This window comes from Epinephelus lanceolatus, chromosome 19, assembly GCF_041903045.1.
Source record: "Epinephelus lanceolatus isolate andai-2023 chromosome 19, ASM4190304v1, whole genome shotgun sequence".
NCBI lineage: Eukaryota > Metazoa > Chordata > Actinopteri > Perciformes > Serranidae > Epinephelus > Epinephelus lanceolatus.
Window position 1 is genome coordinate 4,786,143 of NC_135752.1, and position 25,645 is coordinate 4,811,787.

The 25,645-nt window shown below is 43.9% G+C and overlaps 1 protein-coding gene across 1 annotated transcript in view; it reads right to left on the minus strand.

Moving 5' to 3' along the window:
* Positions 1–3,655: 3,655 nt before the first annotated feature.
* LOC117269946 (thyrotropin receptor-like) overlaps positions 3,656–25,645 on the minus strand; it is a 93,597-nt gene continuing 71,607 nt past the window's right edge. Inside the window, exons 4-10 of the mRNA XM_033647307.2 lie at positions 19,707–19,781; positions 19,480–19,554; positions 19,299–19,376; positions 7,011–7,079; positions 6,648–6,725; positions 6,279–6,467; positions 3,656–4,800 (exon numbers count right to left, since the gene is read on the minus strand). Of these exons, the coding sequence (XP_033503198.2) occupies positions 3,705–4,800; positions 6,279–6,467; positions 6,648–6,725; positions 7,011–7,079; positions 19,299–19,376; positions 19,480–19,554; positions 19,707–19,781 (1,660 nt within the window). The 3' untranslated portion in view covers positions 3,656–3,704. The remainder of the gene's footprint in view (positions 4,801–6,278; positions 6,468–6,647; positions 6,726–7,010; positions 7,080–19,298; positions 19,377–19,479; positions 19,555–19,706; positions 19,782–25,645) is intronic.

Genomic DNA, 25,645 nt, shown 5'->3' on the forward strand with positions numbered 1-25,645 from the left:
ATGTCAAGGAAAACAATTCTGTTAGTATGATAGACTTTGTGGAAACACTCTTACAGGAAGTGCTGGATATTCCAAAAGAAAAACTTAATGTAACAGTGGCACATTGCTCTGCTGGTGCAAAGAGTTCAGAGGCACAGAATAAACCCCGCAGTATTATGCATTATTATTGCGTTTCTTCACCTGGGAGATGAGACAAGTGGAGTGGGATGAAAACAAAATGCTGACATATAGAATAAAGCAAAGCAAAGCAAAGCAAAAGTGATTGTCAAGGTTAAAAACTTGAAATGAATTATTAGTTTCAATAATTACACTTACTATTATTTCTCCTGGTTTTACAGATAGCCTATTAATTTATTTGTATGTTGTCTTGCTTTCATGATTTGTCAACAGTGGTTCAGCATATTTACTTATATGAGCAGGGGTAGGAAACGGAAGTCAGAAATGGAAATTCACCTCATCCAAACCGGAATGCCAAAAAATCGGGGGTCTGCCCCCAGAGGCTGTATTACCATCTGCCGGAAGTCAGACGCCGAATACAGCTGATGGGTTCCGAGAATGACCTATATGTAATGGATGTTCTTTTTTTTTTTGTTTTGTTTTGTTTTTACTCCCCCAGATCCCTTTTTCCTTCTCCTCTTAGTTCAAAGTACGCAACAATAGGTAAAGGGAAGGTAATAGCCTAGTCTCAAATTTGTGTGTGTGAATACAGAAAGAAAGAAAGAAAGAAAGAAAGAACGAAAGATTTTGCAGGTCATTAAAAGCCTACCATCTGGTAAAGCCCCTGGCCTAGACGGCTTCACGCTCCATAGCTATGGAGCTAGACCCAGATCTTTTAGATGTCTGCACAGAGGCTTTTGAAACTGGCTGTCTCCCCGCCTCCCTGACGGAGGCAGTTATTGTTGTAAAAGTGGTACCTAATGGATTGTAAAAGCTACAGGCCCATCTCTTTGCTTGGCTATGAAGAGAAGGTGTTGTCCAAGCTTCTGTCCAACAGACACAACCAGGTGGGTTTTATCCCCAAACGCAGCTATGCTGACAATATCAGACGCCTAATTAACATCATGTGGACCACCCGTAATGATAATTCCCTTGCAGCTGCCATCTCTCTGGACGCAGAAAAAGCGCTTGATAGGGTTGAGTGGCTCTATCTATTTCTCAACCTGGAGTCATTTGGTTGTAGCGATACATGTATTACTTGGATACAACCCCTCTATACCCATCCCAAAGCTGCAGTGTTAACTAAAGGGCTGGTTTCACCCTGATTTGAACTGGGAAGGGGGACCAGGCAGGGTGACGGTATTCCCTGGGGCTCTTCGCACTGGCCCTGGAACCCCTGGCGACAGCCATCCGCCTAGATCTGTCAATTCCTGGGATACAAATTGGTCACTCAAACCATAAGCTTATGTTATATGCAGACGATATCCTTATTTTTGTCTCTGAGCCCAAAATCTGTGCGTTATTTAAAATTTTAGATACATTTTCTCACCTCTCAGGTTACAAAGTTAATTGGCTGAAATCCGAAGCCCTCCCCTTAACCGTACGTTGCCCAAGGACCATGTTCCAGAGAGGAATTTTTCCTGGCCTAGTAATGGCATCAAATACCTGGGTGTCATTATCCCCCCTAAATTAGCTGACCTAGTAAAGGTCAATATTGAACCTGTGTTGGTCCAATTTTCAGCAGATATTGAAAGATGGACCCCTCTTTTCTTATCATTGTGGGGGAAAGCCAATGTTTTGACTAAGTTTGATTATATCCTCCAGGCACTCCCAGTTAGAATTCCACTTAAATATTTTAAACAATTTGATAAGCTTTGCAACAGATTTCTCTGGAATGGCAAGAGCCCTAGGCTTAATTTACATAAACTACAAAGGCCAGTTGACCAAGGTGGGCTGGGTATTCCAAACGTATTGCTATATTACTATGCCTTTAGCCTCAGGCACCTTGCCCACTGGTGTTTACCCCCCTGAGCAACACTGATACAGCAATTCGGCCTCCCTCAACAACAGTTTTGGAGATATCCTCAGCTAAGACATCTCCCAATCCCAAACCTTTGGCTCTACTATAACAGCCCCTCCCTCTGCAGTTTAAAATAATGAACAGAGTATATTGGTCCCCCTCAAGGCTACACAGAGTGAAATTAAGGGACAGCCAGAATTATTGGAGGTGTTGGGGAAGCACTGGTACACTCTTCCACATGCTGTGGTCCACAGTTGTACAAAAATTCTGGTCAGACATACATGAGAATATCAAATTGATTTAATTTGATGTCCCATTCTGTCCAAGCCTGTTTGACCTGATTAAATTTGATGTCCCATTCTGTCCAAGCCTGTTGGACCTGGGTGACCCTCTTCCTCTGAAAACTTTCCCTGCAGCTGCCTCTGTGTACACTGCGTTGACGTGTGTGCTTGCACGCGAGACCAGCGAAAGCACGTGAACGCACATGAAGGTGGTGCCGATGTCTCATGGTCTTGCGCAAGCGCACACACGTCAGCGCAGTGTACACAGAGGCAGTTAGAGCTACAGGCTACAATAAGGCTAGAAACAGATTTCAAATGACGTTTTTCCAAACAACTTTTTATGTTGGGGCTTCAGGACACTTGGATCACTACAGACAAGCAGTATGGAGTTATTTTATGGTTTCAATTCTGTGTTCTTGGACGTTTTAATCTGGGTCGCCGTCAGCCATTAGGTGTGCAGTTGTGCTGCTAGCCACTTCTCCCTCGGATCTCCGTAAGTGTTGTGAGGACTCTAAAACTTCACCAGAGCCTCCCTCGGCATATGGGTGAGTAGATAATGGCTGAATTTTCATTTTTGGGTGCACTATCCCTTTAAGGCACCTCTGACGTAATATACACCTAAAATGGTTCAATTCTGTGAATTTAGAATTTAAAAGGACAATTCTGGCCTATATAAGTACAACTTATTATTTTTAAACGTACTACTACAAGAAAAAATATTAATCAAATTTTAAAAGCAATTTTGGGGAATCTTGTCGCTGGGTGATTCCTGCACTTGAATGTTTTGGAATCTGAGGACTGGACTGTGGGGCAGACAGAGTCTCTCTGTATATGTGAGGAGTAATACTGACAAGTTGGCTGCGATAGAGGTGTGCTTGCCGCTGGCACAGTCCCATCCGGCTCAGCAACAACAGGATATCTCGGTGAAATGCCTTTGTAAGGATAGCATAAAAAAATGGATGAGCACAAGAGTTGAGAGGGTAGAAAAACACCAGCAACACCTGTGAGAAACAAAACAAAGATCAGACTTTATTTTAAACTGAAAAAAGATTTAGATTAAAGATATACTATGCAGGATTTTCATACAAAAAAATGTATCAAGTAATACAGAAATAATCCCTCTCAATAATCACTTATGACCCACTAGAATTGTGTGACCGTGCATTTTTCTGCAGAGACTGCCCTCTGCCTGGATTTTCTTATTTGCCTCTTATCCTCTGAGCTCAGGATGTTTCCGCGCATGTACTCTCACAGTGCTCAGCTGAGGTCGGTGCTTCATAAAAAGGTAGCCACCAAACGGCAGAGCATAAGCAGCACAGATCCAAGAGACACAGTGCAGAAAAAATGTAAATATTGTGGGGTGAAACGCAAAACAAGTGAATCCGGGGTTGGCTTTTACTTTTACTTTTGTCTGCAAACAGTAAGTGACAATCCTGCGTAGTATACCGTTAAAACTCACAAGGAAGTCACACCTTGGAATCTGTGACAGTCATCAGTGGCTGGTGGAGAGCTGCAGACAAGCCATAGAAGCAAATTGGAGCTAGACACAGAAAGTTGGTAAAAATGAGAACAGCCATGCGTTTGGCCATGCTGGTGTCACATTTGCTGGACTGGTGTTGTGGATTGTGCACCATAAAGTAGATGTGGAGGTAACATAAACAAACCACCATAAAAGCAATGATATTAACCATCAGCACAGAGACTACATAGGCCCGAGCAGCAGTTGTCTCAGTGTCCATCGGTAAGCAAATGCTCACTTTCTGGTAACTGCTCACACCACTCACTGGCAGCAGTGCTAGGATGACACACAGCAACCAGCCAGCGAGCATCAGCACAGCAGCATGACGTAACCTCATTTTTCTGTCCGGTCTCATTGCGTAGAAGATGGCATGCCAGCGCTGAAGGCTGATTAAAGTTAATGTGTACACAGATAGCTCACTGGCAAACACTGATAATGTCCCTGCTAGACTGCAGCCACCTCCTGTTTGCCAGACAATAGCATAGTGGTAATAATTGGAGCGTGTGTAGAGGTCGACAGATGCGATGAGCAGTAAATACATTCCCATACAAAAGTCTGCAAATGCCAGGTGACCCATGAGGAGACGGGTAACAGACAACTTCTGTCGGCTGGTCAGCAGGATGAATATCACCAGGAAGTTGGCTGAAATAGCCAACAGACTGACCACCCAGACTAACACCCTCAGGAATCCTCGACTCATCACATCCTCACAGGGGTTCAGCGCATCAGGTAGGGGGGTGCACAAGAGTCCATGATTATCTGTGTGAGGTTCATCACACAGTGCAAAGTCAAAACCCTCACTGTAATACTCTGTAGGTAACTCCACATAAAACACACCCTCAACTTCAGACTGTTCAGTTGGGCAAATGGGGCTGTTAAAGTTTTGACTGTGATTTCTGCTGTCGGCAGTTGGGAGACCAAAGCTGTCTTTCAGGTGCTGGTAGATTTTGTGTCCCAGATACCTCTGAGAGAGAGCTGCAGAGGATTCCTGCAGCTTACCCAAAGTTGTCCGGGTCAGGTTGCAAATAACTGCTTCAGTGTATCTTGAACACAGATTGATACAGATTAATAATCAGAGAATGAAATACAACATTTAGACAACATTTAGATGCATGCAAATATTAAAATATTATACTACAAACTTCCACAACAGAAAGTCTTTAAGGGATTCAAAAACTCCCAACTGGCAAAAAAGCAAAAATGCACTTTGTCAATATCTTGTTGTCACTGTGTTAATGAGGTGTCAGACCTTCATCAGACCCTGCACCATATACTGTATAACTGTAAACAACTAGAATTACCCCTCCACGGTTATATGCCTCCACAAACCAGTCAAGTTGCACCTATAGTTTACATCCAGAAAACATACATGCTTCACTCACATCTTCCCCCTGGCAGCACAGGAGATGTAATGGCCAAAAAAAGTGTTTTTACATAACATAATGATGTCACAGGGGAAGTTGACCTTTGACTTTTTGGATATAAAATGTCATCACTTCATTATTATATGCTATTCGACATTTGTGTGAAATTTTGTCATAATTAGCATAAAAAACTGTTGAGCTATGGCCAAGAACATGTTTTGTGAGGTCACAGTGACTTTGACCTTTGACCTACCAAATTTTAATCAGGTCATTCTTGAGTCCAAGTGTGCATCTGAGCCAAATTTGAGATAACTGTCTCAAGGTCTTCTTGAGATACTGTCTTCACAAAAATTAGACGAATGCAAGGTCACAGTGACCTTGACCATTAAACACCAAAATCTCACCAAAAACTTCATTGTTGAGTCCAGATAAACATATGTGCCAAATTTGAAGAAGTTGCCTCAAGGTGAGATATTGAGATATTGCCTTTACAAGTATGAGATGGAAGGAGGGTCACAATGACTGTGACCCGTGACCACCAAAATCTAATCAGGTCATTGTTGAGTTCAAGTGCATGTTTGTGCAAATTTGAAAAAAACGAGTTCACAAGAATAGGGCTGACGTACGTATGTATGTGCAGACAACCCAAAAACATATTGCCTCCTGCCACAGCTATGGTTGATGCATAGGCATAAAGACTAATTACATAATTAATCACAATAGACAAAGTTCAGGTACCAAAATTAACATACGGTGTGTTGTACAATAGATGTATTCTTTTTGATCTCATGGCTAGGGTTTGATCTTACAATCAGAAGAACTCATTAACTTTAATTTGTATGGTTGCCTGGAGATGTGGCTGCCACTCTCTGATAGGTGTTTTTTTTCTGGGCTATGTTTATGTGCAGTCACTTGTCAAAGGCCTGAGGATCCAAATGTTGTTAATGAAGTGACTACACGTGCTCAACAGTGCACAGGATTTTCTTTCCAGGAACATGCTTAAATACAAAATCTTTACAATGCTAAGTGCCCAATGCTGGTGAGTAACCCAATACATACATTGGGCATGAGGATAGTTTGGTTTGAAAAGGAAAAATACTTGGCGAAAAGAAACCACCGTGGGAAACTTTTTACCAAAACGTATTTCTCTTACTTACCCTCTCCATCTTTTCAGCATATTGAGACCACAACAATGGCTTTGGAAGGTCAAATCAGCACTCTGTAAATGGAGAAAGACTCGGAAGGGGGGCAGTACTTTGAGGGCCCAAGTGTTTTTAGCTCTGAGCTTTTCAATGGTCTCCATACCTATTGAAGGCAAAGAGCTAATTTTGGTTTCTGAAAGGTCTCTGAAAAGAGAAAGGGTTCAGATTATTCATTTGGACACAACGCTAAGGCTGTTCCTGTATCCAACTGCAGCATGTGCTGTAGTTGCAAAATAAAGATATTATTTAAGAAGTAAGACTATTATTTGATTGAAAACAAAAGGTAAGATCATTTTCTCTAGCAAAATCTGTACATCCACTCACATGTGCGTTGGGCCGTGAATTACACCATAAAATGCAAATTCATCTATTCGTTCCAAATCCATATTCCTGTGAAGATACCTGAAGAATGGAGAATAGGTTAGGGGCAAAGTAATATGGACAAGATGTATCTATGTTTTACCAACATGTACAGTTACTTTATCAAAACATTTTGTGTAACACAATAGTAATTTAACCTGCCTGCCAGCCAGCCAGGTTGTTAAAGCTCAAACACATTAATAAAGAGACCAAATCAGAAAGCTGTTAAGATATATGTCATTAAAATATTGTTCCATCCTATGTGTTATCACTTTGATTTTTTTTTTCTTTTTTTTTGCTTCACTGCAATAATGTAAAATGGCATACACTTCCTCCAGTCTGCTCCCATTGAAGGCATAGGGTTGGATCTCTTTCACGCCATTGCTATTCAGCATGCTAAAAATCAGGGGGGAAAAAAAGGAATATCCTGTCAACCTTCCATTCACTCATTTTTTAAAAATTTTTTTAATGGAAAATGTATCCCATGCCTATTCCTGAAAGTGTACAGTGGCATGCAAGGCTTTTGGCACCCCTGGTCAAGATTTCTTTAACTGTGAATAGTTAACTAAATAGAAGATGAACTGATTTCCAAAACAAATGAAGTTAAAGATGGATGTTTTTCAACATTTTAAGCAAGATTACTGTATTAATTTTTGTTTTGCACAATTTTTGAGTGAAAAAAAGGAAAGTAGCACTATGCAAAAGTTTGGGCACCCCAAGACATTTGAGCTCTCAGACAACTGTAACCAGGGTCTCAGACCTTAATTAGCTTGTTTGGACTATGGCTTGTTCACAATCATCATTAGAAAAGGCCAGGTGATGCCAATTTCAAAGTATTACAAATATTCTGACTCCTGAAACCTTGTTGCAACAATCAGCAGTCATGGGCTCCTCTAAACAGCTACCTAACACTCTTAAAACTAAAATAACTGAATAACTGATGCCCACAAAGCAGGAGAAGGCTGTAAGAAGACAGCACAATGTTTACAGGTGGCTTTTTCCTCAGTTCGTGATGTAATTAAGAAATGGCAGTTAAGAGAAACTGTGGCGGTCAAGTTGAGGTCTGGAAGACCAAAAAAACTTTGCGAGAGAGCTGCTTGTAGGATTGTTAGAAAGTAGGGGTGTAACGGTACACAAAAATCTCGGTTCAGTACGTACCTCGGTACACAAGTCACGGTTCGTTTTTTTTCAGTACAGTAATGAAAAAAATAGACAACTATTAAATATCTTTTACTTATTGCACAGCAGTTAACTCTTTTTACACAATTTTTGAATGAAACAAATATGAATAAAATCCTGCTTTTTCACATTGTTTGAATGAAAATAGAAATATAAAAGTGAAAACTAAAATCCTGCTGTTTTTTTAACACATTTTTTGAATGAAAAATATAAATATACATTTCTGCTTTAACAGTTTTACTCAATTAAAATAAAAAGTATAGTGCAGCTGGTCAGCTTTAAAGCCTGCTCAGATTCAGTTTTACTAGGAACTTACTTAGCTTTCCCACTTTGTTAAAGTGCAGTAAACAAAACATGCTTATATCTAAAGTGCAGCTTAAACAATTTTACTCAACTCCAATGGCGTTGATTATTTCTTTAGCGCGATGGTCAGGGAAACGCTCTTTCTTTTTAAACGACGACAATATCGTAGTTTGCACCAGATTGCTTTTTCTAGTCGTGCCGGTTAACGTTAGGGTGACCATATTTTGATTTCCAAAAAAGAGGACACTCGGCCGGCCACGACATAGCCCACTTAAATGATACTCGCAGTTTACTCAAAGATGCCTTATAATTTTAATATATTTAAAATTTATATGTATGGATAGAAAATTCAATTATATTACAAAATAATATCTCTCAAAGACAGAAATTCAGATAGGCCCCAGTAGGGGACACACACACACTAGAGTGTGGCGATCTGAGCCCGATGGTACCCGACGGGTCGGCCGGGTTTGGTCAAAAATGTATAAATTGTATTCGGGCTGGGGTCGGATTCGGTCAGCTTTCAGTGCTAATGTAGTGTAAAAATAAATAAAATCCTTTTGTCTGTTCTGGCACTGTTATTTACGTGACAACACCTGAACATAACACACACAGACACACATTGGCTGTTTGTTTCTACCTCTCTCCTCGCTGGAAGTCTCGGACCTCCAGCCGCCCGCCTCCGCCTTGATTAAACGCTGAAAATAAAATAAAAGAGGGAGACAGGTTTTTCCTATTTGATCTTATTTTGTTTAATTTCTCCCTCTCCCCTCACTAGAAGCGTTGGACCTCCCGCCTCCTGCTCCCGTCTCAAACACGGAGGTCTCCCTCTCCGCAGCTGAGCACCCACGGCGCACGCCCGGCCTGTTAAATAGCCTGTAACCACTGTGTGACACAAACTCAGTGCTTTGGTCATTAAATAATGTCGGGCTCGGTTCGGGTTCGGACAGAAATATGCTGCCCGTGCCGCACTCTAACACACACACACACACACACACACACACACACACAAACACAAACACACGGAAAACCGGACATTATCATCAGTTTATAAAAGACCCCCGGATGCCCCGGACGGGACATGAAAAGTGGACATGTCTGGGCAAAAGAGGACGTTTGGTCAGCCTACTTAACGTTCAAACTCGGGTGGTGTCGCTTTAGATGTGTTAGCATGTTAGACGTGTTTCCAAGTACATACGCGACCGCTGTTCTGCAGTGTCGGCACACTGCTTTTGTCTTGTCACCTTGTTTATTTCCATCTTCGTATTTTACCCTGAAACCAAAGTGTTCCCAAACGGAGGACTTAAGGTTTGCGGGTGGGTCTTCAGGTTCGTCAGGCTCACTTGCCATGTTGTCAAAATGCGAGAATGCGCTGCACAAAGTGAAAGCGGAGATTTACGGTCGGACTCGGTCCGTCACTCAATTATGTCCGTCGGGGAACTAGATATTTTAAATGGTTCGGTTTGCAAAAACGGAATTAAAATAAAACAGAATAAAATAATATCCTACGCCCAATAATTCGGTACAGGGTCATGCCGAACCAAAAGTCACATACCGAACGGTTCGACACAAATACATGTACCGTTACGGCCCTATTAGAAAGGCAAATCAAACCCCCTGTTTGACTACAAGAGACCTGCAAGGAGATTTAGCAGACTCTGGAGTGGTGCTGCACTGTTCAGCTCTGCAGCGACACCTGTACAAATATGACCTTCATGAAAGAGTCATCAGAAGACAACCTTTCCTGTGTCCTCACAACAAAATTTAGTGGTTCAGAAGTTCGCAAAGGAACATCTAAACAAGCCTGATGCTTTTTTGGAAACAAGTCCTGTGGACTGATGAAGTTAAAATAGAACTTTTTGGAGACAATGAGCAAAGGTATGTTTGGAGAAAAAAGGATGCAGAATTTAATGAAAAGCTCGCCTGTCCAACTGTTAAACACGGGGTGGACCAATCATGTGTTGGGCCTGTCTTGCAGTCAGTAGCACGGGGAACATTTCACAGGTAGAGGGAAGAATGGATTCAGTTAAATTCCAGCAAATTCTGGAAGCAAACGTCACACCACCTGTAAAAAAGCTAAAGATGAAGAGAGGATGGCTTCTACAACAGGATAATGATCCTAAACACACCTCAAAATCGACAATGGACTACCTCAAGAGGCACAAGCTGAAAGTTTTGCCATGACTCTCACAGTCCCCTGACCTAAACATCATTGAAAATCTGTGGATGGACCTCAAAAGAGCAGTGCATGCAGGACAGCCCATGAATCTCACAGAACTAGAAGCCTACTGCAGAAAGAATGGATGCAAATCCCCAAAACAAGAAATGAAAGACTTCTAGCTGGATACAAAAAGCATTTAGAAGCTGTGATACTTGTTGTGATACTACAAAGTTGGCGCTGCTAAGTACTGACCATGCAGGGTGCCCAAACTTTTGCTTCAGGCCCTATTCCGTTTTTTATTTTTAAACTGTGAAAGATTGAAATAAAAAACTAATCTTGTTTAAAATATTGAAGAAATGTGTCATCTTTAACTTCTTGCCTTTTGGATAGCTTGAAGCTATAGTTGGTAATGTTGGAAAGCTAGCAAGGTTTGGTTTGTCCTCTCGCTTTATCCAAAGCCTTTATCGTCACAGCCTTTTCTGCCTCCGACTTAATTGTCTTAGCCTGTTTAGCGGGGCGAGCCGTTACAAGTAACGCTAGATGTGGTACTTTTGGCTGCATTTTCTCTGCTATTGTTCAGCAAACTTATTCTCCTGCTAACTCGGTAGCCTATTTCTGCTGAGGAGTGTGCTGAATATTTCCGGCAACGGTGATACGTGATGAGTGCGTGCAGGGAGGAGGGAGGGACAGAGGGGGGCGTGGGCAGGACCAGAGCGATATATAAGGACGAGACATGAAGGCATCTGACTGGTTCTTTCCACTTGCACCGAGAGGCAGGGATTGGTCAGAGTTTTTACAGGCCTGCAGCTGCCACAGAGGTCGGATTTTTTTCGTTCCTTTTTCTGAACACATTATGTATTGACTACTCTCAGGATGGAAGGACCATTTCACCCAGTATAACAAAACGTGTTTCTGAACAGGATTACCAACTATAGCTTTAATTCACAGTAAACGGTGACCAGGGGTGCCCAAACTTTTGAATGCCACTGTATAACACATGCTGTGCACAGCCAAAATACACAATTGCAACAATGTCTTCTGATGTCACAGTACAAAAGAGACATACAGTACAGGCCAAAAGTTTGGACACACCTTCTCATTCAATGCGTTTTCTTTATTTTCATGACTATTTACATTGTAGATTCTCACTGAAGGCATCAAAACTATGAATGAACACATGTGGAGTTATGTACTTAACAAAAAAAGTTGAAATAACTGAAAACATGTTTTATATTCTAGTTTCTTCAAAATAGCCACCCTTTGCTCTGATTACTGCTTTGCACACTCTTGGCATTCTCTCCATGAGCTTCAAGAGGTAGTCACCTGAAATGGTTTCCACTTCACAGGTGTGCCTTATCAGGGTTAATTAGTGGAATTTCTTGCTTTATCAATGGGGTTGGGACCATCAGTTGTGTTGTGCAGAAGTCAGGTTAATACACAGCCGACAGCCCTATTGGACAACTGTTAAAATTCATATTATGGCAAGAACCAATCAGCTAACTAAAGAAAAACGAGTGGCCATCATTACTTTAAGAAATGAAGGTCAGTCAGTCCGGAAAATTGCAAAAACTTTAAATGTGTCCCCAAGTGGAGTCGCAAAGACCATCAAGCGCTACAACGAAACTGGCACACATGAGGACCGACCCAGGAAAGGAAGACCAAGAGTCACCTCTGCTTCTGAGGATAAGTTCATCCGAGTCACCAGCCTCAGAAATGGCAAGTTAACAGCAGCTCAGATCAGAGACCAGATGAATGCCACACAGAGTTCTAGCAGCAGACCCATCTCTAGAACAACTGTTAAGAGGAGACTGCGCCAATCAGGCCTTCATGGTCAAATAGCTGCTAGGAAACCACTGCTAAGGAGAGGCAACAAGCAGAAGAGATTTGTTTGGGCCAAGAAACACAAGGAATGGACATTAGACCAGTGGAAATCTGTGCTTTGGTCTGATGAGTCCAAATTTGAGATCTTTGGTTCCAACCGCCGTGTCTTTGTGAGACGCAGAAAAGGTGAACGGATGGATTCCACATGCCTGGTTCCCACTGTGAAGCATGGAGGAGGAGATGTGATGGTGTGGGGGTGTTTTGCTGGTGACACTGTTGGGGATTTATTCAAAATTGAAGGCACACTGAACCAGCATGGCTACCACAGCATCCTGCAGCGACATGCCATCCCATCCGGTTTGCGTTTAGTTGGATGATCATTTATTTTTCAACAGGACAATGACCCCAAACACACCTCCAGGCTGTGTAAGGGCTATTTGACCAAGAAGGAGAGTGATGGAGTGCTGCGGCAGATGATCTGGCCTCCACAGTCACCGGACCTGAACCCAATCGAGATGGTTTGGGGTGAGCTGGACCGCAGAGTGAAGGCAAAGGGGCCAACAAGTGCTAAACACCTCTGGGAACTCCTTCAAGACTATTGGAAAACCATTTCAGGTGACTACCTCTTGAAGCTCATGGAGAGAATGCCAAGAGTGTGCAAAGCAGTAATCAGAGCAAAGGGTGGCTATTTTGAAGAAACTAGAATATAAAACATGTTTTCAATTATTTCACCTTTTTTTGTTAAGTACATAACTCCACATGTGTTCATTTATAGTTTTGATGCCTTCAGTGAGAATCTACAATGTAAATAGTCATGAAAATAAAGAAAACACATTGAATGAGAAGGTGTGTCCAAACTTTTGGCCTGTACTGTATTTGCAGAGAATGGTGTGTTCCATCTGTTAGAATTCTTCAGATTAATTAAGTGTAAATGCTTTATTTAAAAAAAAAAAAAAGGAAAAAAAAAAATGGAATAAGCAACACATTCTCACACACATTTGGTCATGGAAAGTCACACACACACACACACACACACACAACTATTTAAAACCATGTTTAAAACAAAATAAAAAATAAAAGCTGTCTGTTTGTATTCTAAGACTTTATTTTAAAATGCACCTACGGTTGCCAACCTGCAGACAGTGAGTCTCCTCAGTAGAGTGGGGACAGAGAGCAGGATAAATGATTGATATTGATGTCTGTGTTCTTCATGCTGATTTGACTTTACTGTCTTCACTCAGTATTGTGATGTCAGGAGTTAAATTTATTTTATTGACATGTTAGATTTGTTTCCAGTGAGATATCATTTAGTTTATATAGTGAATTTGTTGTTTTAAACGTGACTGTTGCTTAGCCTGGTGAAACCATCCTAATCTTGCTAGCTCATGTTCTATTTCACTCTGCAGATCAGTCTGGCCATGCAATCATAAAGGCCCATTCTGGCATCAGTTAAAGCTTACCGTGCCAATCACAACCACTTATTACTTTGGGGCAGGCACGTCATCAGAATAGGAGGGACAAGGAGCGGAGTGAATGCATTTCGTAAACAACCAACATGGCTACTGATTTTGAAACTGCGATGGTAAATGTGTCAACGAACTGGAATGTACATTTTCTTTAAAAGCAGAACAAACGACTGCACTGAAAGCTTTTATTGAAAAACAGGATGTGTGTGCAGTCCTTGCTACGGGGTTTGGTAAAAGTTTAATTTACCAACTGGCTCCATTGATCTGGAAACCGAGCTGGGAATCACAGCCATGCAACTCGGAGTCCACAGTGAGGAGGAAATCCACAAAGACGGCAACACTCTTTCCCAGACATCATCACAGCTCGTCTCCGCTACACGCTGCACTTGTTTGCTGGTCTGTTTACAGGGGCATTGTGCTAGCCTACGTCACACGTTTTGTTTACTCTGATTGGTTTTCCATCTTTCCAACTGCGTGAAGGGGCACTTTGAGCGTCTGGAGGTGATGCAACGCATATAACAAACACACAAGAGGTAGAGAAATTATTTTTTATTTACCAACTGTTTAATTGTGTCATTTACGGCTGTTAAGACAGTTTTGATGTCCCGCAACTCGTTGGCCACCTCGTTAATTGCAGTGATTGTGTCCCTCTGCATTTGCAGGACTGCATCTGTCAGGACACGGCCGCTGCGGGAGGGCGCACGAGGTGCTGTGACGTCTCCGGCGTCTCCGGCCTCTCCAGCCACAGGTGGAGCACCACTGCTGGAACACCTGGGGGCTGCAAAGACAAATTATTCAACTTTAAATAAATTCAACTTTTGTGAATGACGTCTCAATTGTGTACATGTTCATTTTACTGTAATTTCAAACAAGACATACACTTACCTGCATCCTCCCGTGCTTCTGGCACATTTGATGCTTCTGGCGCATCTGTGTCCCCATCCGCCTCCGTCACCACACCACTTAAGAGGGACTCGCCGATCTGTGGGGGTGAGCTCCGGTGTCTTCTTTAACAGCCGAACCTCCCACAAAGCCAGCTTCAACTGGAAAGCGTGTATGCTGTCATAATACTGTGTGACAACTTAGTTACGGCCTTGCATCATTTTGTTCAGAATATTCAAGTGCTCTGTAATATCCACCATAAATGCAGTGTCCCGTAGCCATACCGCATCCTTTAGCTCTGGCATTGGTTTTCCTTTTTGCTCCATATATTGTCCAATTTCCATGGCAGGCCATGCGTAATGTGTTTATCAGTAAGAAGGCTGTCAAACTGACGATGGTCCAGACCTCTGGCTTGGATGAAATTAACACTTCGGACATCCACCATGACCTGATCCATTCTTAATGACTTGCAATACAATGCTTTCTGGTGCAAAATACAGTGGAAAAATCCAAAAAATTGTGCCTTCCATTTGCAGCCTGTACGTCTTCTCTGAATTTTGTCACAACACCTGCCTTTTTACCGATTATTGATGGAGCACCGTCCATAGCCAGGCTGACAGCGCGGGCCCAGTCAACACGGACCCTGTGCAGCGCTCCAACCAGAGAGTTAAAAATGTCTTTTGCTCTTGTGGTGTCTCTCATTGGCACCAACTCAAGGAACTCCTCTGTGACAGTCAAACTTTCACCAACACCACGAATAAATATGGACAGTTGAGCAACATCAGTAATGTCCGTGCTCTCGTCAATTGCAACCGAGAACGCAACAAATGACTACACTTTGTCCTTAATTTTACTGTCCAAATCTCCAGCAAGATCCGAAATCCTTTCTGCCACTGAGTTTCTTGTCAGACTGATGTTGGCAAAAGCCTGGCGCTTGACGGGGCACACGATTTCTGCCACCTTCAGCATGCATGTCTTCACAAACTCATCCTCAGAGTACAGCTTTGATGTAGATGCTATTACATTAGCAATAAGATAGCTAGTTTTTACAACTGCATCACTGATCTCTCAGCTATGACTAAAACCAGACTGCTGTTTCCTAAAACCTGCCAGCACTTGATTTATCTCCTCTGTTCTCAGTTGTCCTTGCAAGTTCTTGTATTTTTTGTAGGGCTGGGTATCGATTCAGATTTTCCAGATCAATTCGATTCGATTTTCAAGGACTCAGTTCGATCCGATTCACGATTCGATTCGATTCAGTTCAATATCGATTCAGTCAAGTATATTTCAATTATGATACAAAATTTGCTTGGATATTAAGATATTTTCTGAGAACTAACGAAGTATATTTAACAAGGAACCCTCTGACCTGGTGCATTACTATTAAAAATACTGTTTACATTAAGAATTGACCCCAAAGCAGTACATTAGTCATCATGTACTTTTATTTAACATTACATGACCAACACATACAAAATAAATATTTTAAATTAAATCTAATCACAAGGTAGACAATTTAAATTAAGTGGCTACAAAAAATGTAAACAAAGGACATCCACAAGTTTGCTGCCTGTAACCATCTTATAAAGCTTTTGTGCAATACACTACAGTGGTTGTGATGCACACAGTAGGCCCGTTTCCACTGAAGAAGTTCCTGGTACTATTTGGGGGGCAGGAACTACTACAGGAACGTCCTCTCGCTCGGCTCTCTCGACCGCTGTGTCTCCACTGAGAGAGTGGAGTACGAGGAAGGTCCCTGTAAAGTTATGGGCTCTGGATGTGACGTAATCGTTGTGCGACCATTTTGACCGGGGCGACGTAGGGACGTTGTTAGCTGTTAGCCGATAGCGGTGTCTGTAATAACTCAGTAAATGGCCTGTGAAAAAAAAAAATTTTTCCAGCAGATGTCTTAGTTACAACATGATTGAGCTAACTGGAGTAGTTTCATGTCGTATCTGACAACGGGAGGCTTTTAACAGATGCTGTTGTGAGCTGTCCCTGTCAGCTGCAGCCACTACTGATGCTTTCTAGACATTGTGATTTCCCATAACTGAATAAATACCACACATAGCAACACAAAACTGCTTTGCTAGCTCAATCATGTTGTAACTAAGATATCCGCTGGAAAAAATATTTTTTTCACGGGCCATTTAGTGAGTTTTTTTTACATGGCGGCGGAAGCTATATGAATGAGCTAACCCTCGTCTGCTGAGTTTTAAAAATGCCGGCTATTTTGTAGCTTTCTGTTCACGTCACATCCCTCCTTGAGTATATCCAATCAGCACCAAGTAATCCCCAAGCCCCAGCCAGGAGTCTTTCGGGGCCGTTCTAACTACCTACCCCGAGGAGGGACTTGTTTAGCCCCTGTAAAAATTCCGGAACTCTGTCCTTAGGGGGTGGTTCCTGCGGTGGAGACACGCACCAACGGCCCCGGCCCTGTAAAATTACCCCGAAGTTCCTGCGGTGGAAACGGGCCTATTGACTGTATCAGAAGAGAAACAATATACGTAGGTGAACCCTGCAGAAAAGTGAGCCCTCTTCCTCAGAGAGGATCTTTGCCTCCCAGTTTGTTCCTGGTGGCAGAGCAGAGTGAACCGTCTTTCTTCTCAGAGGATCTTTGTCCCATGAGAGCAGGCAGCTGTTCTCCGTGTCCGCAGTGTAAACAACGTTCGCTGGCGATTTGACAGTCACTAGAAGCACATTATGACCCTTTGTAAAAGTTTCTGTGTGGTACCTCCTGTGTTGTACATGAGCTAACGTTAGCGGCTAAGGACTGAGAGGCTGTCCGGTATGTGTGTGTGTCTGAGTAGCGTCAGTACGTTAGCTTGTTAGCCGTAACGTTAGCCTTGCTGTTTGTCATGTTAACGTTATCGTCGGCAGCCCTGAATAGCTTGTAAAGCTTTAGCATAGTTAGTTAACACATTTGTTATTGGCCCATGTGTTTACTGCTACAGAAAAATAATAAATCTTTGGTTTATTTGCACAACGTCACCCCTCTGCCGTCTTTTATCACGCTTGCTAACGCTAAGTTAACTTTACCAGCAGATCTGTATGAGGCACAAACTGAGGCTACAGTTAGCAGTGTGCTGATGCTTTGTGGTATTTCTTAATCTTTTCTGTGAAACTAATGTGCCTTTAATAAACATGCGTACATTATTAGCATTATATTTTTAGGGGAAAATGCGAGTGAGAAAAATGAACCGTAGACCCATGCCTTCAGTGGACGCGCTCCCACCATTCGGCTCGTTCGAGATGACCTGCGCTTCGCCTGGAAAGTAGACGAGAGCAGGCGACCGCAGCGGGGGGCGGTGACAAAAAGCTGCGGTGAAGTCGGACAGTTTCCCGACAGTTTCCAGCAGCCTTCAGTCCGTGCAGGAAGTCACAGACACACTTACATCCTGTCTGGAATGATGTCAGTTCATTAAAAAAGTGATCAGACCCATTTATCAGTTTGTTTTCACCATCAGTCACACAACATGTTTTCTGTTCACAGAATAAACCTTCAGATCAGACAAATACAATCTTAATCTCTAAAATTCAACAAAAATGAGTAGATATCTAAAACGTCATCTTGTTGAGTCGCCGTCTAAACCAATCAGCTGTTAGATCAGGTGAGAGCCAGCCGGTGCAGTCGGTGGGGAGAAACTGCAGCGCCTGGCTCTAAAAACTGCGGCCGCCTCGCTCTCGCGGCTTTATCACCGTCCACTTTTGTAATACGTCAGAGCAAGTCAGGATGAAGTCGGACACAAAACTAACCGGCATGCATTGTGCGCCGATCGCCGGTGATTGAATCTGCGCAGGACTGGCTCATCTCGAACGAACCTATTGTTTGCTGCTCTGTTTTCATTCAGTCCGGCCGTCTCGCGAGATCTCTCGCCATGACCTCAGGTGCTAAATGCTGATCTACCTGGGTTGATAGTACTGCAGGCTGCTGCAGTCTGCTATGGGCTGTACAACACGTCCACGGAGGAAAATAGTTATAGTAAAAGATCGATATTTTAATTAATGAATTGATATTGTGCCATTTAAAGGAAAATCGATTCAAATCGATTTTTTCAACCCAGCTCTAATTTTTTGCTATGATTAGTCTGATAGTGTCGTCAAGTATGATATTCCTTTAGCACTGAAACGTGCTGCGAACACACCAAGCACACTGGCTTCCCATTTACCTCTGTAAATAAATACGAACTGGTGCACTTTTCTTGGAAAATCCGATACTTTTTTTCTCCTTTTTGATAAAGACATTTTCCATTGGAGGCTCCTGCATGTAATGTTAGTCAGCGCTTGACTGTGTTGTCACATGACTCACAGATCCACAACAGATATCTAGCTTAGGGCTTACTAATTTTATTAGGACAGTGCTTACCCCTAGTGGTCAAATTAAGGAATAGCAGTGCATTTTATTGAAAAAGAAGGAATTTATGACCTCTATCATTTTCACACTTTTCAAAGTAATCCTGAGGGCCATATTGGACCTTTTGGCAGACTGGTTTTGGCCCGTGAGCCGTATGTTTGACACCCCTGCTTTAGACAAAGCCTTGACTAAGTCTATGCTGTTAAATCCTCCTATCCTGTCTAACATGGCTAAAACAAAAGCTAGATTTTACATAGCTATGCCTTAAAGGTTTAAAAAGGTTGTTTTAAAAAAACAGGAATATTGCATGCAATCAGATTACAAGATCAAATCACACAGGTGTAAAACTGTATGAAAAAATGAGCAAAAACCCACATACAACAGTGAGTCTGTCAGTCAGAAAATGGGTCTGAAAATGACTTTCCTGTTCAACCATCAGTCCTACTTACATGGTCAGAGCATTCTCTGATATTCCAGTGAAAGAATTAGCAGGTATAACTTGTATGAAGACATTCTCCACTATCTCCCTGTCAAAAAGGTATGAACATAAAATATTTTACACCAATTAAAAATTCATAAATTTTAGCAAATCAATGACATTACAGTTAGGTATATTGAAATTCTACTTACAAAATGAAATTCTTTTGGCCGGAATGAATATATTGTAGGCCAGGAAAAGAGGTGAGACCTGTGTTGGTAATCCCACTGTATGGAGACATTTCTCAGTCAGCAGTCAGGTAATGGTTAACAGGAAACAGTTTTGCTTCAGAATCAACTATTTCTATAACTTTTAGACTGTTTTCTTGTGGAAATATGAGTTGTTATGATATATGACTAGCAAATGAAATTTTACTTACAGGTACTTTAAATTAGGCAGATCTTTGAATGCCTCTTGGTCAATGTATGACAGTGTTCGGATGCCAGTTAGTTGTCTATTGGACACACAACACACAGACAGACATACAGACACAGATGCACACACACTTAAACTGTCTCTAACTTTTGACAAAAATGATTGACTTAGTGTTTCATAATTAAAAATTTGCTTTCTTTTTTTCTTGTAGAAAAATGCATATAACAGTTTGTTCAGTGTGGTTTGGCCACTACATATAATGTTCTGACCACTTATCTACTGTAAAATGTCCAACTTCTTGTGTGTTAAGCAGCATATGTGAAAAGCAAGAATAAATTGTCACTGAAAATAAGATCTGAATAGAAAAAGAAAATATTGGCATCAAAACACTTGAAAAAGGTTGCATTACTACTAAACAAGTATTGACACTGAACATAGTTTAAGGACAGTGTAATACGGTATACATATAATTGGCATACCAAGGAGAGAACCAGTGAAGCCAATTTAGGAATTTGGTTGCTAGATTCAGGAACTTTTAAGACTACCAAAGTAACATTTTTTGAAAAACACCTGGCAACAAATTTAGCTATGCATTTGTATCTATGACACAAAAACGATTTCCTCTGTCACAAAGTCAGTCACAGCACACTGCCTGGCTGCAAATTTCACTGTGAGTGACTGCAGCAGTAGCTACCACTCAGCCAGGTACAGGCAGCAGCAACAATCATTGTTGGCTGACTGAAGCAGCAACAAATGTCATCAAATCATTAACACTTTGAATTCAGTTCGTGCAAAGAACAGTTTTTTGGTTTGTTAGTTAAAACAAACCTATTATGCGCTGTGTTGAAAAAAAAAAAAGAAAGCTCTCGTAAAAAAAAAAAAAAAAAAAAAATGTTACTTTTAGAAATAACATTATGCCGTAATGAACAAACAAATATGAACTAAGAAATCATGTTTTTTGCTGACCTCGTCGTCCTCCGCTTATCCGGATCCGGGTCGCGGGGGCAGCAGCCTCAGCAAAGAAGCCCAGACAGTTCTCTCCCCAGCCACTTCCGTCAGCTCTTCCGCGGGAACCCCGAGGCGTTCCCAGGCCAGCCAGGTGATGTAGTCCCTCCAGCGTGTTCTGGGGCGGCCCCGAGGTCTCCTCCCGGTTGGACATGCCCAAAACACCTCCCAAGAGAGGCGTCCAGAAGGCATCCTTACCAGATGCCCAAACCACCTCAACTGGCTCCTCTTGATGTGGAGGAGCAGTGGATCTACTCCGAGTCCCTCCCGGATGTCTGAGCTCCTCACCCTATCCCTAAGGCTGAGCCCAGCCACCCTGCAGAGGAAGCTCATTTCGGCCGCTTGTACTCGCGATCTCATTCTTTCGGTCACTACCCAGAGCTCGTGACCATAGGTGAGGGTTGGAATGTAGATCGACCAGTAAATTGAGAGCTTCGCTTTCTGGCTAAGTTCCCTCTTCACCACAACGGACCGGTTAAGCGCCTGCATCACTGCTGACGCCGCTCCAATCCACCTGTCAATCTCCCGCTCCATCCTACCCTCACTCGTGAACAAGATCCCGAGATACTTAAACTCCTCCACCTGAGGAAGGACCTCCCCCCTGACCTGGAGTGGGCAATCCACCCTTTTCCGGCTGAGGACCATGGCCTCAGACTTGGAGGTGCTGATTCTCATCCCAGCCGCTTCACACTCGGCTGCGAACCGCCCCAGCAAGAGCTGGAGGTCACTGTTCGATGGAGCTAGGAGGACCACGTCATCCGCAAAAAGCAGGGACGAGATCCTCCCGTCACCGAACCTGACACTCTCCACCACTCAGCTGCACCTAGAAATTCTGTCCATAAAAGTTATGAACAGAACCGGTGACAAAGGGCAGCCCTGGCGGAGTCCAACCCTCACCGGGAACAGGTCCAACTTACTGCCAGCCACGCAAACCAGACTCATGCTCCTTCGGTACAGGGACTGGATGGCCCTTAGCAAGGGGCCACCAACCCCATACTCCCGGAGCACCCCCCACAGGATGCCCCTGGGGACACAGTCGTAAGCCTTCTCCAAATCCACAAAACACATGTGGACTGGTTGAGCAAACTCCCATGCCCCCTCCAGCACCCTGGCGAGGGTAAAGAGCTGGTCCACGGTTCCGCGTCCAGGATGAAAACCACATTGCTCCTCCTCAATGTGAGGTTCAACTATTGACCGGACCCTCTTCTCCAGCACCCTGGAGTAGACCATACCGGGTAGGCTGAGGAGTGTGATCCCCCTGTAGTTGGAACACACCCTCTGGTCCCCTTAGGGTCCCCCTAGGGTTCTGCCACTCCAGAGGCACTGCCCCCGATGTCCACGCAATGTTGCAGAGGCATGTCAGCCAGGACAGCCCTACAACATCCAGAGCCTTGAGGTATCCAGGACGAATCTCATCCACCCCTGGGGCTCCGCCGCCTCGTAGTTGTTTCACTACCTCAGCAACTTCTGCCCCAGAAATTGGACGACCCGCCCCCGTCTCTGTTTCCTCACTGGAATACGTGTTGGTGGGATTGAGGAGCTCCTCAAAGTATTCCTTCCACCGCCCGACAATGTCCCCAGTTGACGTCAGCAGCTCCCCGCCCCCACTGTAAACAGTGTGAGCAAGTTGCCGCCTTCCCCCCCTGAGGCGCCGGACGGTTTGCCAGAACCTCTTTGGAGCCAATCGATAGTCTTCCTCCATGGCCTCACTGAACTCCTCCCACGCCCGAGTTTTTGCCTCCACAACTGCTGCCGCTGCGCTCCGCTTGGCCCGCCGGTACCCGTCAGCTGGTTCCGGAGACCCACAGACCAACCATGCCCTGTAGGCCTCCTTCTTCAGCCTGACGGCTCCCCTCACCTCTGGTGTACACCAGCGGGTTCGGGGATTACCGCCGCGACTGGCCCCAGCGGCCTTGCGGCCACAGCTCGCAACCGCTGCCTCGACAATGGCAGAGCAGAACAAGGCCCATTCAGACTCAATGTCCCCCCCCCCCCCCCCCCCCCCCCCCGCCCTCGGGACGCGGTCGAAGCTCTCCCGGAGGTGGGAGTTGAAGATCATCTGGACAGGTTCTTCCGCCAGGCGTTCCCAGCAGACCCTGACTGTTCGTTTGGGCCTGCCAGGTCTGCGCGGCGTCTTCCCCCACCATCTGATCCAACTCACCACCAGGTGGTGATCAGTTGACGGCTCTGCTCCTCTCTTCACCTGAGTGTCCAGAACATGATGTCGCAGGTCAAATGATACGACTACAAAGTCGATCATTGACCTGCGACCTAGGCTGTCCTGGTGCCATGTGCACCGATGGACATCCTTATGTTTGAACATGGTGTTAGTTATGGCCAAACTGCGACCCGCACAGAAGTCCAATAACTGAACACCACTCGGGTTCAGATCGGGCAGACTGTTCCTCCCAATCACGCCCCCTCCAGGTCCCGCTGTCATTGCCCACGTGAGCGTTGAAGTCCCCCAGCAGAACAATGGAGTCCCCGGTCGGGGCACTGTCCAGCACCCGTCCCAGGGACTCCAAAAAGGGTGGGTACTCTGAACTGTTGTTCGGTGCATAAGCACAGACAACAGTCAGGACCCGTTCCCTGACCCGAAGGCGCAGGGAAGCAACCCTTTCGTCTACCGGGGTAAACCCCAACGTACAGGCAGAGAGTCTGGGGGCTATCAGAAAGCCCACCCCGGCCCTCCGCCTCTCACCCGGAGCAACTCCAGCGAAGGAGAGAGTCCAACCCATCTCAAGGACTAGGGTTCCAGAGCCGGAATTATGTGTCGAGGTGAGGCCGACTATATCTAGCCGGTAGCGCTCAACCTCTTCCACAAGCTCCGGCTCCTTCCCCGCCAGAGAGGTGACATTCCATGTCCCAAGAGCCAACTTCTGTAGCCGAGGATCAGACCGCCAAGGCCCCCGCCTTGGTCTGCTGCCCAATCCACACTGCACCGAACCCTTCTGGATCCCTCTGCGGGTGGTGGGCCTGCAGGGGGACGAGCCCATGTAGCCGGTTCGGGCTGGGCCCGGCCGGACCCCATGGGTGAAGGCCCGACCACCAGGCGCTCGCCCATGGGCCTCAACCCCAGGCCTGACTCCAGGGCGGGGCCCCGGTAACCCTCTGGGCCGGGTACATGTGTCCTTGTTTGTATCCATCATGAAGGGTCTTTTGAACCGTTCTTCGTCTGACCCTTCGCCCAGAACCAATCTGCCATGGGAAACCCTACCAGGGGCAAAATGCCCCCGACAGCATAGCTCCTAGGGTCATTAGGGCACTCAAACTCCTCCACCACGATAAGGTGATGGTTCTCGGAGGAGTTTTTTTGCTGACCTGGCCAGTCAATTTGACAAATGACATTGTGTATTCTCCACAGTCTAATGCTAATATACAATAGACTGTGGTCAAGTCAAACAGTTTCCCGACAGTTTCCAGCAACCCTCAGTCTGTACAGGAAGTCACAGAAACACTCACATCCTGTTAGATTTGATTCAGATCTCTTAAAAGAGTGACCTAATAAAATGCTTTACATGTGATCTGTAGTTTATGTTCATGGTTCAACCTCTGTTTTACATGACTTGCCATCATATCAGTTTGCTGCTGCAGAGCACACTTGTGCCCTAAACTACATAAATACATTAAAAACATCAACAGTCAAACACAGAGGAAAGAAATACAAGACAACAGCCTTCATTACAGATCGATCAGATATAGTCAGGGCTTCACATCTGTACAGATGTTATTTTAAGACTCCTCACTGACCACAAGTCTCTGATTTGCTGAATCTTTAATGATTAAAACAGTCTAATGCTAATATACAATAGACTATCACACATGTATACTGCCAGATACTAATATATACTTTCAACATATTGTACCACAGTAGCCAGAACTATAACGATAATATTATTACTTTTATTAATGTTGTTGTAAGCTACTGTCGTTACCGTCTGTCCTGCATCTCTCTCTCGCTCTCTCTCTCTCTCTCTCTGTCTCTCTTTCTGTCTCATTGTGTCATACGGATTACTGTTTTACTGTTAATTTATTATGCTGATCTGTTCTGTACGACATCTATTGCACGTCTGTCCGTCCTGGAAGAGGGATCCCTCCTCAGTTGCTCTTCCTGAGGTTTCTACCGTTTTCTTTCCCTGTTAAAGGGTTTTTCTGGGGGGGAGTTTTTCCTCAGACAGAGGGATGTTGTATGCTGTAAAGCCCTGTGAGGCAAATTGTGATTTGTGATATTGGGCTTTATAAATAAAATTGATTGATTGATTGATTGATTGACTATGTGTAGCAGGATGCGTCTACTTGAATCGCAACCCAGTTTAGATCGTCACGCCCACTTCCGCATACAGAGAGTCCTGACGAAAACCTCCGACCACCTCCGAGCTACCGCGAATCTACATGCAAGCTTGCGCTTCTCATACACAGCCACAAGCCCAACTTCCAAAACATCTAAATCCAGATGTGTCCACCTCTTTACATCTGGTCAACTTTACCAAAGGGTAGATCTAGCAGAAGAGAAGACTAATTTCCTTGAACTAACGTGATGACAGCTGTTATGTGGGGCGTTCTAGTGTTATGAATGTAACCTACGTGAATGGCAGTAACGTTACGTAGCGAAAATAACGAAGATGTGTTTGGAGTATATTTGTGGCGGTGATAAGTAGTCAAGTAGTCGTATAATAGATTTGCGGCAGTAGTAAATTATTATTATTTTTTTATTAATCTTTTTAAGAAGTGCAACAATACATACATAGAAATAGAATTACACACATTGTACATTGCTTTTTCTGTTTTTTATCCCAGTACCCAGAACAACCCCAGGGCCCTCTAAGGGGAGGGCCAACAGCAGAAAGAACAGTGGAGCAAAGTCTCTGTTAGGTAAAAATTGAATTACATGAGTCCAAAAAGACAAATATGTAATATGAGAGAATAATAACTAAACAG